General features: G+C 49.0%; 1 protein-coding gene across 4 annotated transcripts in view; it reads left to right on the top strand.

Annotated features, from left to right (window-relative positions):
- Positions 1-18,043, top strand: part of LOC106595683 (tropomodulin-3) — a 54,199-nt gene that overhangs the window by 764 nt on the left and 35,392 nt on the right. The window contains exons 1-4 of one of the 4 annotated variants that reach the window (XM_045689638.1): positions 6,537-6,559; positions 6,800-7,000; positions 15,177-15,390; positions 16,503-16,659. In XM_045689638.1, the coding sequence (XP_045545594.1) occupies positions 15,265-15,390; positions 16,503-16,659 (283 nt within the window). In that variant the 5' untranslated portion in view covers positions 6,537-6,559; positions 6,800-7,000; positions 15,177-15,264. Of the gene's footprint in view, positions 1-6,536; positions 6,560-6,799; positions 7,001-15,176; positions 15,391-16,502; positions 16,660-18,043 lie in introns of those variants that run through there. The other 3 variants (XM_045689639.1, XM_045689636.1, XM_045689637.1) reach the window with 3 other exon arrangements.

The raw sequence follows: 18,043 nt of genomic DNA on the forward strand, positions 1-18,043 counted from the left end.
AATCAGAATGATATAGAAAACTAGTGAACTAAATAAATTGCCGATGTGCTTGTTATTATACTAGCTAGCTAGTGTGAATGTAGCCATTCATTTACCTACTAAGTTAAGTTAGTATTTGTTGTTGATCAGCATCGCTACAGGACCTGTGGACCACAGTACGCGCACACGCTTCCCATCACCTCCCTGTCGCAGCTGGGCCGCGCCTGTCTGTCAAATCAAATCACATTTCATTCTACATGAGCCGAATACAACAAACCGATCTGTTTTGAAATTAAATCAGCTAGCTATCTGCCCATCTTAACTATACGGTTTTACAGAGGTGACTCAGTTAAACGTGGGTCTTGCTCAACTCAAACCGGCATGGTTGTCATGCATTTCAGACTGTTTACCATGTAAACAAGGTGTGTGTGTGTGTGTGTGTGTGTGTGTGTGTGTGTGTGTGTGTGTGTGTGTGTGTGTGAGAAAGAAAGAAAGAAAGAAATAGCGAATGCTTCCATTGTTAGCTTGGGAGTAGCAGCAGAAACAATGCCTCCTGTCCTGTGATACACCCCTGGTTTAGCACAAAAGGTGTTTATTTACTAGCTTACATCCTTACCTGCCACCTGAAAGACTGCATCCCTTGTGTGGTTACAACACTGCTTTCTTCTGAATGAAGGGTGTGGCCCAAGCCGTCTAGGAATGCCTTTTATAAGGAAACGTGTGAGTTAGCCCAGGTGTGAAGTTGATCTTAGGCACAGATCTACAATCAGCATGTCCCCTCCAGACCCTAAGCTTTACCATTAAAGGGAAAAACACTAACTTCTGTCACGCCGCCCAGTTCTGGGGGACAGTAGTTCTGTCACGCCGCCCAGTCCTGGGGGACAGTAGTTCTGTCACGCCGCCCAGTCCTGGGGGACAGTAGTTCTGTCACGCCGCCCAGTCCTGGGGGACAGTAGTTCTGTCACTCCGCCCAGTCCTGGGGGACAGTAGTTCTGTCGCTCCGCCCAGTCCTGGGGGACAGTAGTTCTGTCGCTCCGCCCAGTCCCGGGGGACAGTAGTTCTGTCGCTCCGCCCAGTCCCGGGGGACAGTAGTTCTGTCGCTCCGCCCAGTCCCGGGGGACAGTAGTTCTGTCGCTCCGCCCAGTCCCGGGGGACAGTAGTTCTGTCGCCAGTCCTGGGGGACAGTAGTTCTGTCTGTGCAGTATAAAGACAGAGAGGTTGTAGTGTTGTTCACTTGAGAGAGAGATGCCTTTTAGCAGACACTTTCATCCAAGCGAGGAAAGGTGAGGGCAGTGTGTGTCTGTCTCCTACACAACAACAACAACAAATGAGTTAGCTACAGCTGATCCAGAGCAGCAGAACAGGTTAACAGGCTCAGAGATGCCAACTCAGCATGTTGTGTGTGTGAATATCAGACTGTTAGCAGGATTATCAGGTCTGATACTGCTAAGCCGGTTCTTCTGTCCGCTCCAACAGAGGGAGAAATCAGCCTGTAGAATGGCATGTGGTCATACTTCTACCATTTAGAGTTGGGAAGGTGTAATTATTTTCATTATTATTACACCAGATAGTGTTTGTGGGGGGAATTCTCTACCATGTTGTTTCTGTTCACCGCTGAGTAGAGGTTGGAAAGGACACTAACTTCTGTCACGCTGCCCAGTCCTGGGGGACAGTAGTTCTGTCACGCCGCCCAGTCCCGGGGGACAGTAGTTCTGTCACGCTGCCCAGTCCCGGGGGACAGTAGTTCTGTCACGCTGCCCAGTCCTGGGGGACAGTAGTTCTGTCACGCCGCCCAGTCCCGGGGGACAGTAGTTCTGTCACGCTGCCCAGTCCCGGGGGACAGTAGTTCTGTCACGCTGCCCAGTCCTGGGGGACAGTAGTTCTGTCACGCTGCCCAGTCCTGGGGGACAGTAGTTCTGTCACGCTGCCTAGTCCTGGGGGACAGTAGTTCTGTCACGCTGCCCAGTCCTGGGGGACAGTAGTTCTGTCACGCTGCCCAGTCCTGGGGGACAGTAGTTCTGTCATGCTGCCTAGTCCTGGGGGACAGTAGTTCTGTCGCGCTGCCCAGTCCTGGGGGACAGTAGTTCTGTCATGCTGCCTAGTCCTGGGGGACAGTAGTTCTGTCGCGCCGCCCAGTCCTGGGGGACAGTAGTTCTGTCACGCTGCCCAGTCCTGGGGGACAGTAGTTCTGTCATGCTGCCTAGTCCTGGGGGACAGTAGTTCTGTCGCGCCGCCCAGTCCTGGGGGACAGTAGTTCTGTCACGCTGCCCAGTCCTGGGGGACAGTAGTTCTGTCACTCCGCCCAGTCCTGGGGGACAGTAGTTCTGTCACTCCGCCCAGTCCTGGGGGACAGTAGTTCTGTCACTCCGCCCAGTCCTGGGGGACAGTAGTTCTGTCACGCTGCCCAGTCCTGGGGGACAGTAGTTCTGTCACGCCGCCCAGTCCTGGGGGACAGTAGTTCTGTCACGCTGCCCAGTCCTGGGGGACAGTAGTTCTGTCACTCCGCCCAGTCCTGGGGGACAGTAGTTCTGTCACGCTGCCCAGTCCTGGGGGACAGTAGTTCTGTCACGCCGCCCAGTCCTGGGGGACAGTAGTTCTGTCGCTCCGCCCAGTCCTGGGGGACAGTAGTTCTGTCCTCAAACTTGCCTGTGTGGGTAGAGCCTGAGGATAATAGTGTGTAGAGCCTGCAGACTGTGGGTGGTGAGAGGATAGTGTGTAGAGCCTGCAGACTGTGGCTAGTGAGGGGATAGTGTGTAGAGCCTGCAGACTGTGGCTAGTGAGGGGATAGTGTGTAGAGCCTGCAGACTGTGGGTGGTGAGGGGATAGTGTGTAGAGTAGAGGTCGACCGATTAATCGGAATGGCCGATTAATTAGGGCCGATTTTCAAGTTTTCATAACAATCGGTAATCTGTATTTTTGGCCACCGATTTGCCGAATTGTATTTATTTTTATTAGAATTTATTTTTAGTTTAATATATATATATATATATATATATTTTTTACACCTTTATTTAACTAGGCAAGTCAGATTAAGAACACATTCTTATTTACAATGACGGCCTAGAAACGGGGGTTAACTGCCTTGTTCAGGGGGGATTCATTTTTGCAACCTTCAGTTACCAGTCCAACGCTCTAACCACCTGCCTTACATTACACTCCACAAGGATTAACAGGCTGACTACCTGTTACGTGAGGGCAGCAAGAAGCAAAGGTAAGTTGCTAGCTAGCATTAGACTTATAAAATCTTAATCACTAGTTAACTACACATGGTTGATGATATTACTAGTTTATCTAACGTGTCCTGCGTTGCATATAATCGATGCGGTGCCTGTTCATTTTCATTGAATCACAGCCTACTTTGACAAACGGGTATTGATTTAACAAGCGCATTTACGAAAAAAGTACTGTCGTTGCACCAATGTACCTAACCATAAACATCAATGCCTAACAGGAATATTTAGACTTAGTCACCCGTTAGATAAAATACGGAACGGTTCCGTATGTCACTGAAAGAAAAAAACTTTTTTTTCCGAGATGAAAGTTTCCAGATTCGACCATATTAATGACCCAAGGCTCGTATTTCTGTGTGTTTATTATATTATAATTAAGTCTATGATTTGATAGAGCAGTCTGACTGAGCAATGATAGGCAGCAGCAGGCTCGTAAGCATTCATTCAAACAGCCCTTCGCTGTGCTTCAAGCATTGCGCTGTTTATGACTTCAACCTGGGTGGGTATAATTTGTGGAATGTTCCAACACCAATCTATTCCAAAAACTTCGTAAATAACAAGGTTTCCAAAAAACAACGCATACAAAGTTGTATAGCGGCAGAATAAGATACTGAGTAGGGAGTGGTCTATTTCATAGCGTTTTTCATTCATCACGTTTATTCTGAAAAATGTCTGTCCTCACTCTGGTTGCCTATGGACAAACATTAAGAATAAGCTACGTGGTGAGTTGATGCCTATTCGGCAGCTAGTTAGCTAGGTTTGTATGCGTTGCTACTTTGTATGCGTTGTTGGTTGGCAACCTTTTACTTTACGTTTTTTGGAACAGATTCCTGTTGGAACGTTCCACAAATTATTCCCACCCCTTCAAGCCTGTCAACTCCCAAGATGAGGCTGGTGTAACCGAAGTGAAATGGCTAGCTAGTTAGCCGGGTGCGCGCTAATAGCGTTTCAAACGTCACTCCCTCTGAGACTTGGAGTAGTTTTTTCCCTTCCTCTGCATGGGTAACGCTGCTTCGAGGGTGGCTGTTGTCGATGTGTTCCTGGTTCGAGCCCAGGTAGGAGCGAGGAGAGGGAATGAAGCTATACTGTTACACTGGCAATACTAAAGTGCCTATAAGAACATCCAATAGTCAAAGGTATATGAAATACAAATCGTATAGAGAGAAATAGTCCTATAATTCCTATAATAACTACAACCTAAAACTTCTTACCTGGGAATATTGAAGACTCATGTTAAAAGGAACCACCAGCTTTCATATGTTCCCATGTTCTGAGCAAGGCACTTAAACGTTAGCTTTCTTACATGGCACATATTGCACTTTTACTTTCTTCTCCAACACTTTGTTTTGCATTATTTAAACCAAATTGAACATGTTTCATTATTTATTTGAGGCTAAATTGATTTTATTGATGTATTATATTAAGTTCAAATAAGTGTTCATTCAGTATCGTTGTAATTGTCATTATAAAAAAAGAAGAAGAAAAATAATCGGCCGATTAATCGGTATCGGGGTTTTTTGGTCCTCCAATTATCGGTATCGGCGTTGAAAAATCATAATCGGTCGACCTCTAGTGTAGAGCCTGCAGACTGTGGCTGGTGAGGGGATAGTGGGTAGAGCCTGCAGACTGTGGCTGGTGAGGGGATAGTGGGTAGAGCCTGCAGACTGTGGCTAGTGATGGGATAGTGGGTAGAGCCTGCAGACTGTGGCTAGTGAGGGGATAGTGGGTAGAGCCTGCAGACTGTGGCTAGTGAGGGGATAGTGGGTAGAGCCTGCAGACTGTGGCTAGTGAGGGGATAGTGGGTAGAGCCTGCAGACTGTGGCTGGTGAGGGGATAGTGGGTAGAGCCTGCAGACTGTGGCTAGTGAGGGGATAGTGGGTAGAGCCTGCAGACTGTGGCTGGTGAGGGGATAGTGGGTAGAGCCTGCAGACTGTGGCTGGTGAGGGGATAGTGGGTAGAGCCTGCAGACTGTGGCTGGTGAGGGGATAGTGGGTAGAGCCTGCAGACTGTGGCTGGTGAGGGGATAGTGGGTAGAGCCTGCAGACTGTGGCTGGTGAGGGGATAGTGGGTAGAGCCTGCAGACTGTGGCTGGTGAGGGGATAGTGGGTAGAGCCTGCAGACTGTGGCTAGTGAGGGGATAGTGTGTAGAGCCTGCAGACTGTGGCTAGTGAGGGGATAGTGGGTAGAGCCTGCAGACTGTGGCTAGTGAGGGGATAGTGGGTAGAGCCTGCAGACTGTGGCTGGTGAGGGGATAGTGGGTAGAGCCTGCAGACTGTGGCTGGTGAGGGGATAGTGGGTAGAGCCTGCAGACTGTGGCTGGTGAGGGGATAGTGGGTAGAGCCTGCAGACTGTGGCTGGTGAGGGGATAGTGGGTAGAGCCTGTAGACTGTGGCTGGTGAGGGGATAGTGGGTAGAGCCTGCAGACTGTGGCTGGTGCGGGGATAGTGGGTAGAGCCTGCAGACTGTGGCTGGTGAGGGGATAGTGGGTAGAGCCTGCAGACTGTGGCTGGTGAGGGGATAGTGGGTAGAGCCTGCAGACTGTGGCTGGTGAGGGGATAGTGGGTAGAGCCTGCAGACTGTGGCTGGTGAGGGGATAGTGGGTAGAGCCTGCAGACTGTGGCTGGTGAGGGGATAGTGGGTAGAGCCTGCAGACTGTGGCTGGTGAGGGGATAGTGGGTAGAGCCTGCAGACTGTGGCTGGTGAGGGGATAGTGGGTAGAGCCTGCAGACTGTGACTGGTGAGGGGATAGTGGGTAGAGCCTGCAGACTGTGACTGGTGAGGGGATAGTGGGTAGAGCCTGCAGACTGTGGCTGGTGAGGGGATAGTGGGTAGAGCCTGCAGACTGTGGCTGGTGAGGGGATAGTGGGTAGAGCCTGCAGACTGTGGCTGGTGAGGGGATAGTGGGTAGAGCCTGCAGACTGTGTCTGGTGAGGGGATAGTGGGTAGAGCCTGCAGACTGTGGCTGGTGAGGGGATAGTGGGTAGAGCCTGCAGACTGTGGCTGGTGAGGGGATAGTGGGTAGAGCCTGCAGACTGTGGCTAGTGAGGGGATAGTGGGTAGAGCCTGCAGACTGTGGCTGGTGAGGGGATAGTGGGTAGAGCCTGCAGACTGTGGCTAGTGAGGGGATAGTGTGTTTGTGTCCAACCGGTGAGCTGTAGCAGAAATGGAGGAGAGGACGGACGAGGAGAGGTAGAGAGGACGGACGAGGAGAGGTAGAGAGGACGGACGAGGAGAGGTAGAGAGGACGGACGAGGAGAGGTAGAGAGGACGGACGAGGAGAGGTAGAGAGGACGGACGAGGAGAGGTAGAGGGAGACGTAGGAGAAAGAGGGAGAGGAGCACACAGACGGGGTAAGCTGCAGCTTTTTTAAAGTACCACTTTGTACCTCTTCTAACCCCACCTCCCTCAATCCACATTTCATGTTTGTTGTTTTACTACCGCAGTGACTGCCCTGTCAGCATCTCATCCTTCCATTCCTCCCTCTTTAACTCTCTCTCTCTCTCTCTCTCTCTCTCTCTCTCTCTCTCTCTCTCTCTCCTTGCCTCTCTCTCTCCTTGCCTCTCTCCTCTGCTCCATCTGTTTTTCATCAGGCTCTGCCTATCCCCAGCCACTCTAGAAGGGAGTGTCCCACACCAGCAGAGGAGAGAAAAGAACAGAAAAGAGAGCAGGACGGAGGGGGGAGGGAAAGAAGAGAACAGATGAGTGAGGGAGAAAGAACACAGAAGAGGGAGAGATTGGAGGAGAGAGATGAGGACATATGGGAGAGATGAGGAGGAGAGAGGGAGGAAGAGGTTAGTTTATCACCCCTGGGATAGTAAAGGTCGTTATCAATAAAACTTCACTATACGGTGCAGAGCGTTCAGTTAGGCTGCTGGGGGTCAAGAACCAGCTCTGCTAAAACCAATGACAACGACGTGCCGTTTTCAATGGATTGTTCAATACATGTTCCAACTATTTGGTTGTAATGTCATCGCGTCCTGAACAGCATAGTCACAACTACACATTTATCTCTATCAGAGTTATACAGCAAGGAACTGTTTCATGATCAGTAAACATCAATATGATCATGTATTTTCAGATACGTGAAGGGTATCCTATTCATTTAGCTAGCTAAGGAAACATGTCATTTAGCTAGCTAAGGAAACATGTCATTTAGCTAGCTAAGGAAACATGTCATTTAGCTAGCTAAGGAAACATGTCATTTAGCTAGCTAAGGAAACATGTCATTTAGCTTGCTAAGGAAACATGTCATTTAGCTTGCTAAGGAAACATGTCATTTAGCTAGCTTCATTAGAGATTAGGTGTTTGGAAAGAGCTTGACATCGGCAAGTTGTCGTCTTGGTAAAGTTGTCAGTCGGACTACTGTCACCACCACAATTTATATGACAAGCAAATCAAACAGTATTTGGATATAGCCATCGAGTTTATCCCCTGACAGTTAGCTTGTCATCTAGCCATATTGACGGGGTCTGTTGTTAGCTTGTCATCTAGCCATATTGACGGGGTCTGTTGTTAGCTTGTCATCTAGCCATATTGATGGGGTCTGTTGTTAGCTTGTCATCTAGCCATATTGACGGGGTCTGTTGTTAGCTTGTCATCTAGCCATATTGACGTGGTCTGTTGTTAGCTTGTCATCTAGCCATATTGACGGGGTCTGTTGTTAGCTTGTCATCTAGCCATATTGATGGGGTCTGTTGTTAGCTTGTCATCTAGCCATATTGACGGGGTCTGTTGTTAGCTTGTCATCTAGCCATATTGACGTGGTCTGTTGTTAGCTTGTCATCTAGCCATATTGACGGGGTCTGTTGTTAGCTTGTCATCTAGCCATATTGACGGGGTCTGTTGTTAGCTTGTCATCTAGCCATATTGACGGGGTCTGTTGTTAGCTTGTCATCTAGCCATATTGATGGGGTCTGTTGTTAGCTTGTCATCTAGCCATATTGACGTGGTCTGTTGTTAGCTTGTCATCTAGCCATATTGACGGGGTCTGTTAGCTTGTCATCTAGCCATATTGACGTGGTCTGTTGTTAGCTTGTCATCTAGCCATATTGACGTGGTCTGTTGTTAGCTTGTCATCTAGCCATATTGACGTGGTCTGTTGTTAGCTTGTCATCTAGCCATATTGACGGGGTCTGTTGTTAGCTTGTCATCTAGCCATATTGATGGGGTCTGTTGTTAGCTTGTCATCTAGCCATATTGACGTGGTCTGTTGTTAGCTTGTCATCTAGCCATATTGATGGGGTCTGTTGTTAGCTTGTCATCTAGCCATATTGATGGGGTCTGTTGTTAGCTTGTCATCTAGCCATATTGACGTGGTCTGTTGTTAGCTTGTCATCTAGCCATATTGACGTGGTCTGTTGTTAGCTTGTCATCTAGCCATATTGATGGGGTCTGTTGTTAGCTTGTCATCTAGCCATATTGACGGGGTCTGTTGTTAGCTTGTCATCTAGCCATATTGACGTGGTCTGTTGTTAGCTTGTCATCTAGCCATATTGACGGGGTCTGTTGTTAGCTTGTCATCTAGCCATATTGACGTGGTCTGTTGTTAGCTTGTCATCTAGCCATATTGACGTGGTCTGTTGTTAGCTTGTCATCTAGCCATATTGACGTGGTCTGTTGTTAGCTTGTCATCTAGCCATATTGACGTGGTCTGTTGTTAGCTTGTCATCTAGCCATATTGACGGGGTCTGTTGTTAGCTTGTCATCTAGCCATATTGACGTGGTCTGTTGTTAGCTTGTCATCTAGCCATATTGACGGGGTCTGTTGTTAGCTTGTCATCTAGCCATATTGACGGGGTCTGTTGTTAGCTTGTCATCTAGCCATATTGACGGGGTCTGTTGTTAGCTTGTCATCTAGCCATATTGACGTGGTCTGTTGTTAGCTTGTCATCTAGCCATATTGATGGGGTCTGTTGTTAGCTTGTCATCTAGCCATATTGACGTGGTCTGTTGTTAGCTTGTCATCTAGCCATATTGACGGGGTCTGTTGTTAGCTTGTCATCTAGCCATATTGACGGGGTCTGTTGTTAGCTTGTCATCTAGCCATATTGACGTGGTCTGTTGTTAGCTTGTCATCTAGCCATATTGACGTGGTCTGTTGTTAGCTAGCGATCCAATTTGACGTGGTCCATCAGACAATCTGTCAGCAGCAATCGCGATTAAACGCTCTCAAAAACGAGGTTGAAAAGGGGATACTGTTAGCTAACTTTGCTAGGTAGGCCGAGCTATGTCGGTTGGAGAAAAAAGTACATTAGTTCGTTTCTAACGGTAGCTTGCAAAGTAATCATTATGCGTCCTTCTGCTGCTTGACAAGTAGAGCCCACAAAGGATGGGACATGAACCTAAACCTCTCATCCTTTTATTTTATATCACTCAAATATCAAATGAATGTTGGCCAGATACGTGAAGGGTATCTGAAAATACATGATCATTTTGATGTTTACTGATCATGAAACAGTTCCTTGCTGTATAACTCTGATAGAGATAACTGTGTAGTTGTGACTATGTTCTTCAGGACGTGGTGACATTACAACCAAATAGTTGGAACATGTATTGAACAATCCCTTGAAAATGACAGGCGGTTCTCAATAGTTGTAGTGGAGCTGGTGGCTCCTCGCCCCCAGCAGCTTAATGGAACGCTCTGCACCGCGTTGTGCCGTTTCGTTGAGAACGTCCTATAGTTGGCGGATGTTGGAAGTACAGAACTCTCTCTCTGTCCCTGGGGTTGTGTTCTAATGTAATAACCATTCTCCATTTCCTGCTCAACTCTCAACTTTAACTTTACTCAACATCTCTCTCTCTGTGGAAAGGAACGACTACTGTCTATACACTGTTATTGTTGGACACAGGTTGAAGCTAAAGCTGGTCATTTGATTGTTAGGTTGTGGCAATTATATATATATCTATTTATTTCTATTAGTTTTCTTCAATGGGACTAGATTTAGATGCATGTACGCTTGTTTCAGTCTAGAGGGAGAAATTGGTCCAGTCTTTGTACAGCAACCTCTTGTTCCTGACCTTGTGGAAGTCCCTGTATATCTGGACAGTAGGTCTGTGTGTGTGGGGGGTCCGAGTAGGGGTCTGTGTGGGTGGGGTGGGGGGGTCTGAGTAGTGGTGTGTGTGTGGGGGGAGTCTGAGTAGTGGTGTGTGTGTGTGTGGGGGGGGAGTCTGAGTAGTGTGTGTGTGTGTGTGTGTGGGGCGGAGTCTGAGTAGTGGTGTGTGTGGGGGGAGTCTGAGTAGTGGTGTGTGTGTGTGTGGGGGAGTCTGAGTAGTGGTGTGTGTGTGTGTGGGGGGAGTCTGAGTAGTGGTGTGTGTGTGTGTGTGTGGGGGGAGTCTGAGTAGTGGTGTGTGTGTGTGTGTGTGTTGGGGGAGTCTGAGTAGTGGTGTGTGTGTGTGTGTGTGTGTTGGGGGAGTCTGAGTAGTGGTGTGTGTGTGTGTGTGGGGGAGTCTGAGTAGTGGTGTGTGTGTGGTGGGGGAGTCTGAGTAGTGGTGTGTGTGTGGGGGGGAGTCTGAGTAGTGGTGTGTGTGAGGGGGGGAGTCTGAGTAGTGGTGTGTGTGAGGGGGGGGGTCTGAGTAGTGGTGTGTGTGGGGGGGGTCTGAGTAGTAGTGTGTGTGTGTGTGTGTGGGGGGGAGTCTGAGTAGTGGTGTGTGTGGGGGGGTCTGAGTAGTAGTGTGTGTGTGTGGTGGGGGAGTCTGAGTAGTGGTGTGTGTGTGTGTGGGGGGAGTCTGAGTAGTGGTGTGTGTGTGTGTGTGTGGAGGGAGTCTGAGTAGTGGTGTGTGTGTGGGGGGAGTCTGAGTAGTGGTGTGTGTGTGTGTGTGGAGGGAGTCTGAGTAGTGGTGTGTGTGTGTGTGTGTGTGTGGGGGGAGTCTGAGTAGTGGTGTGTGTGTGTGTGGGGGAGTCTGAGTAGTGGTGTGTGTGGGGGGAGTCTGAGTAGTGGTGTGTGTGTGGGGGAGTCTGAGTAGTGGTGTGTGTGTGTGTGGGGGGAGTCTGAGTAGTGGTGTGTGTGTGGGGGGAGTCTGAGGTGTGGGGGGGGGGAGTCTGAGTAGTGGTGTGTGTGTGGGGGGAGTCTGAGTAGTGGTGTGTGTGTGTGGGGGGAGTCTGAGTAGTGGTGTGTGTGTGTGGAGGGAGTGTGTACATCTATAACTAGAGGGGCTGGTTGTATTATGTTGTGGTGTTATTGGCTCTGAGACAATAACAATCTGCTGTTGTCTAGGATGATTAGTAGAGCTCGGAGAAGGAGAACGGCATCAATCAGACTCTACTAATGGATCCTCCCAGACATTACCATCATTACCTCCCTTCCATGATCCATTACTCCTGTCTGGACTGACTACTCAACCTAATCACCTGGAGGGTCCTGGAGGAGACAGAAAAACAGCCATTAGTATGGCTTTTATAACCTGTGAAGGTGGTGTTGACTAAACAGAGAAAGTAGGTAGATGATGTAAGAGCTGACTTGACATTGTGGTAAGAGAATGGCGCGTGTGTAGATTAGGCTATAAGTCAGTGTTCTCCAGTCAGACCTCACTGGCCACTCTGTCTTCCAGTCACAGCTAATTGAACTCCGAGGTTGAAGGTCAGGTGGTTTAGATGCTGATGGGTATGTTTGTGTTGTGGATTTGGCTCTACAGTGTCAGAAAGTGTTTCTAGACGTTGAAAGCTGGCGGTCGTTCCAACAGGGGACAGAAACACATGTTATTATCCCACAGATAACCTGGCTGATGTTCGTTTGCTTTTACCATCATGGATATTTAACTCCTGGCCCTGGCTTGAATTTTGACAAGATTTAGGGCTTAGTTAGGCCTACGATCGATTTAAACACTAACCTATTGGAATAGACTACATCGTCTGGAACTTATTCAGTCATGTTATTTCTGAGTAGGGTGTCCTACCTGGTCTGGTATTAACATCAGGCTGTGGACTGGACTCGGACGTGACCCGCTTTATCCCAGTCTTCACAACCTGATTTGGATCGTCAATAGCCAGCAATGGATGCGATCAACATTACCATCATCATGAATGCTGACATTTCATCTGTTCTCATTTACTTTCCATTAGGGCAGAGTGAGCCTGTTATCCCCCTGCTATAGAGCACCACAGTGGAGGTGTCATAATACCCAGAAAACCTAACGGTCAAACAGGGAAATGTTTCCAATTGTTTTTCTACAATTCATTTTTCCAATAGGGGATTTTAGAAACACTTAAAATAAGGTCTGTCTTAAGTGTAGGTGGACCCGGGGTTGGCGTTTTGATAACCAAATCTCTCTCAGACAAGGTGATTTTTATCAATATGTTCGGCTCTATTTGATCTCAGATTCTAAAATGCTAATTAGCATCAAAGTAGACATGCAAAACTACAAATCCCAGCAAGCTCCTGCACCTCATCTCTAGCTGACACCTTTACTGACAGGTATTGTGTCAATTTAAAACTTGCACCAGACCTTTCACAGAATTGTCAATTTGAAAGAAATGTAGCCAGATAGTTAATCCAGAGATTCCTACCTTTGCCTCGATTCGTCAGTCTGGTCCAGATCATCCTGGCATTTGTAGTTCTTTATGATAGCCACATTAGCAGCTAATTAGCATTTCATTTTTGGGAGGTAAATACAGGCTAATATATTGATAAGTCACTTTGTCCGAGAGAGATTTACATGGTTATCAAAACGTCATGCCAGGGTAAGCCTACACAAAACAGCCCTTATTTTAAGTGTTTCTGAAAAAAAAAAAAAAAAAAAATATATATATATATATATATAAATTGAATGGTGGAAAAATGTTTGGAACCATTTCCCTGTTTGAGCGCTAGGATTTCTGGGTATTATGACTCTCACACTGTGGTACTTTATTCCAGGCTGTTGCTGTGTTAGTGTGGTGTTTGATTCCTTAGAGGAGGAGGAGGGAGGGAGGGAGGGAGGGAGGGAGGGAGAGAGAGAGAGAGAGAGAGAGAGAGAGAGAGAGAGAGAGAGAGAGAGAGAGAGAGAGAGAGAGAGAGAGAGAGAGAGAGAGAGAGAGAGAGAGAGAGAGAGAGAGAGAGAGAGAGAGAGAGAGAGAGAGAGAGAGAGAGAGAGAGAGAGAGAGAGAGAGAGAGAGAGAGAGAGAGAGAGAGAGAGAGAGAGAGAGAGAGAGAGAGAGAGAGAGAGAGAGAGAGAGAGAGAGAGAGAGAGAGAGAGAGAGAGAGAGAGAGAGAGAGAGAGAGAGAGAGAGAGAGAGAGAGAGAGAGAGAGAGAGAGAGAACAATGTTCCCTCTAAACCACACAGCTTCCCCAAGACTGCTGCACATAAAACAAATGACCAGCCGCCGCCCAGAGGTTGCAGAAGATTGAACTTCACTCAACTTTAGTTTTCACCAGTGTTTCCCCAACTCCGGTCCTCCTGTGTCTCCAGCAGCACAGGTTGTTGTTGTCGTCGTCCCAGACAAACATACCTGATTCAACTAGTCAACGGCTGATGATTAGCTTTAGTTAACCTTTATTTAACCAGGCAAGTCAGTTCAGAACAAATTCTTATTTACAATGACGGCCTAGGAACAGTGGGTTAACTGCCTTGTTCAGGGGCAGAATGACAGATTTTTACCTTGTCGGCTCGGGGATTCAATCTAGCAACCTTTCGGTTACTGGCCCAACGCTCTAACCACTAGGCTACCTGCTGGTTACTGGCCCAATGCTCTAACCACTAGGCTACCTACTGGTTACTAGTCCAACACTCTAACCACTAGGCTACCTGCTGGTTACTGGCCCAACGCTCTAACCACTAGGCTACCTGCTGGTTACTGGCCCAATGCTCTAACCACTAGGCTACCTACTGGTTACTAGTCCAACACTCTAACCATTAGGCTACCTGCTGGTTACTAACCCAACGCTCTAACCATTAGGCTACCTGCTGGTTACTGGCCCAACGCTCTAACCACTAGAATACCTGCTGGTTACTGGCCCAACGCTCTGACCACTAGGCTACCTGCCGCACCGATATTGGCCATATAACACAAATCCCCAAAGTGTCTTATTGTTATTATAAACTGATTACCAACATAATTAGAACAGTAAAAAGCTGTTTGTTTGTCGTACCCGTGGTATACGGTCTGATATACCACAGCTTTCAGACAATCAGCATCCAGGGCTCAACCCACCCAGTTTATGAGATGTTTAAGACCGAACAACAGACGTTGTCTGACTGGCTTTAATTACATGACCTACTTTGATCCCACTAACTCAAATGGTATCATCTTCTCTGTCTGTCTGTCTGCCTACCTCTCTCTCTGCCTCTGCCTACCTCTCTCTCTGCCTCTGCCTGCCTCCCTCTGTCTGCCTGCCTCCCTCTGTCTGCCTGCCTCCCTCTGTCTGCCTGCCTCCCTCTGTCTGCCTGCCTCCCTCTGTCTGCCTGCCTCCCTCTGTCTGCCTGCCTCCCTCTGTCTGCCTGCCTCCCTCTGTCTGCCTCCCTCTGTCTGCCTGCCTCCCTCTGTCTGCCTGCCTCCCTCTGTCTGCCTGCCTCCCTCTGTCTGCCTGCCTCCCTCTGTCTGCCTGCCTCCCTCTGTCTGCCTGCCTCCCTCTCTGCCTGCCTCCCTCTGTCTGCCTGCCTCCCTCTGTCTGCCTGCCTCCCTCTGTCTGCCTGCCTCCCTCTGTCTGCCTGCCTCCCTCTGTCTGCCTGCCTCCCTCTGTCTGCCTGCCTCCCTCTCTGCCTGCCTCCCTCTGTCTGTCTGCCTCCCTCTGTCTGCCTGCCTCCCTCTGTCTGCCTGCCTCCCCTCTGTTCTGCCTGCCTCCCTCTGTCTGTCTGCCTCCCTCTGTCTGCCTGCCTCCCTCTGTCTGCCTGCCTCCCTCTGTCTGCCTGCCTCCCTCTGTCTGCCTGCCTCCCTCTGTCTGCCTGCCTCCCTCTGTCTGCCTGCCTCCCTCTGTCTGCCTGCCTGCCTCCCTCTCTGCCTGCCTGCCTCCCTCTCTGCCTGCCTCCCTCTCTGTCTGCCTCTGTCTCTCTAGCAGGTTACCTGCCCCTAGGCGTGCCACTTGGACCCAGAGGAACACAGACAGACACCCCGGTCTGCAGTTGGTGTAGCAGAGAGAGAACATGGCGTTGTCGTTTAAGAAAGACCTGGAGAAGTACAAGGAGATTGACGAGGATGAGCTCCTTAACAACCTATCAGAACAGGAACTCAAACAGCTGGAGACTGCTCTGGAGGAGATGGACCCAGAGGTATGGATGGGCGGGGGGGGGGGAGGGGTGGCAGTCTGTTTCTGGGTCTTCCTTGTGTTTTCTCCGTGGTAGCCAGACAGACATCTCATTCTTATCAACTTTTAACCTCCCAACTCTCGCAATCCTTAACTCTCAATGTTGGGAAATCTAATGGAAAGAGAGTGTGTGTGCTGATTCTGCATGCAGTCTGCCAAGTGTTTCTATGTTGATTTGCACGCAGAGTAGAGGAGGAGGCGCAGCAGAGTAGAGGAGGAGGCGCAGCAGAGTAGAGGAGGAGGCGCAGCAGAGTAGAGGAGGAGGCGCAGCAGAGTAGAGGAGGAGGCGCAGCAGAGTAGAGGAGGAGGCGCAGCAGAGTAGAGGAGGAGGCGCAGCAGAGTAGAGGAGGAGGCGCAGCAGAGTAGAGGAGGAGGCGCAGCAGAGTGGAGGAGGCGGCGCAGTAGAGGAGGAGGAGGCGGCGGCGCAGCAGAGTAGAGGAGGAGGAGGAGGCGGCGGCGCAGCAGCAGAGGAGGAGGAGGAGGAGGCGGCACAGCAGAGTAGAGGAGGAGGAGGCACAGCAGAGTAGAGGAGGAGGAGGCGCAGCAGAGTAGAGGAGGAGGCGCAGCAGAGTAGAGGAGGAGGAGGCGGCGCAGCAGAGAGGCGGAGGCGCAGCAGAGTGGAGGAGGCGCAGGCGCAGCAGAGTGGAGGAGGCGGAGGCGCAGCAGAGTAGAGGAGGAGGAGCCGCAGCAGAGTGGAGGAGGAGGCGCAGCAGAGTAGAGGAGGAGAAGAGTAGTGAAACCCCTCCAGGTCTTAGTGAGGTTTATCTTCCTTTTCAAGGGCCAGAGTGAGATAAAACAGCCATTTATTTAGTGATATTACACAATACACCCCAACAGAAGTATTGGGAATCTTACAATGTGTTGTTACATCTCAAATAGAGAGGACCTTAAACATTCTTCTTGTCTTTCACTTATATACAGCATGGAGATGAATCCACTAACTAGACAACCATAGGAACTCAACACAACACCGCATGCAGCCCTAATGTTTTTAAACGTGGCACATGAATTCACCAATTACCAATTGATCAATCAGTCAATAAACCCATGTATCCACCCCTCCGTGTCTCCCCCCAGAATGCATTGCTGCCAGCGTCGATGCGTCAGAAGGACCACACAGTGAAAGCAGCCACCGGCCCCTACAGCAGAGAGAAACTGCTCAGTTTTCTGGAGAAGGAGGCCCTGGAGTATAAAGACAGAGATGATGTCGTGTCTTTCTCTGGAGAGAGGAAAGGTAGGAGGCCCTAGAGTATAAAGACAGAGATGATGTCGTGTCTTTCTCTGGAGAGAGGAAAGGTAGGAGGCCCTGGAGTATAAAGAGAGAGATGATGTCGTGTCTTTCTCTGGAGAGAGGAAAGGTAGGAGGCCCTGGAGTATAAAGACAGAGATGTCGTGTCTTTCTCTGGAGAGAGGAAAGGTAGGAGGCCCTGGAGTATAAAGACAGAGATGATGTCGTGTCTTTCTCTGGAGAGGAAAGGTAGGAGGCCCTGGAGTATAAAGACAGAGATGATGTAGTGTCTTTCTCTGGAGAGAGGAAAGGTAGGAGGCCCTGGAGTATAAAGACAGAGATGATGTAGTGTCTTTCTCTGGAGAGGAAAGGTAGGAGGCCCTGGAGTATAAAGACAGAGATGATGTCGTGTCTTTCTCTGGAGAGAGGAAAGGTAGGAGGCCCTGGAGTATAAAGACAGAGATGATGTCGTGTCTTTCTCTGGAGAGGAAAGGTAGGAGGCCCTGGAGTATAAAGACAGAGATGATGTCGTGTCTTTCTCTGGAGAGAGGAAAGGTAGGAGGCCCTGGAGTATAAAGACAGAGATGATGTAGTGTCTTTCTCTGGAGAGAGGAAAGGTAGGGGGAACCTGGTGTATAAAGACAGAGATGTCGTGTCTTTCTCTGGAGAGAGGAAAGGTAGGGGGAACCTGGTGTATGTTCAGACCGTGTGCAGTGTTTCCCCTACGATTTTTCTCAGGAGCTGTGGCAAAAGTAGTTGGGGGAGGAGGGGGGGGGTCGGTCTGGGGGCATTCTACCCAGGGGGGGGCTTTCTACCCTGGGGGGGGTTAGGATAATGACTGAGAAATGATATTCTATTCCAAAATGCATGACGTCATCTGAAATATAACTGATGCGGCCCACTGCACTGAGACATGATGAGGAACAAGCTGTGGCTGTGGGCTTGTGGCTCTCATTCGCTCTGTTGGCTACAAATATACATTGTAACTTATCACTCAGATCTTAAAGAGACAGTGCAAGATTTTGGCAATTGAACCTATGGATACCATTTGTATGTCTCTGCATGCAGTTTGAAGGTAGTTTTGCAAGCCATTGCTAACTAGCGTTAGCGCGATGACTGGAAGTCTGGTATTGGCGCTGTCGCTAGGTAACAATTGCGCTAAAGCTAGTTATAGCAACTTCCTTCCCCCTGCACGCAGACATAGAAATGGTATCCATTAATTAATCTGACTCTGGGGAAGTAGAAAAATGGCTTTATTGCCCCCCCAAAAATGTGCTCTATCCCTTTAAAAGCGCATCACGGCAGAAATACTGTCTATATACACCATTATTTTTATATTTATTTACTCTGACATTGCTCGTTCTGGTATTGCTTTCGTTTTTTTACTGTT

Source organism: Salmo salar, chromosome ssa11 (assembly GCF_905237065.1).
Source record: "Salmo salar chromosome ssa11, Ssal_v3.1, whole genome shotgun sequence".
Classification (NCBI taxonomy): Eukaryota; Metazoa; Chordata; class Actinopteri; order Salmoniformes; family Salmonidae; genus Salmo; species Salmo salar.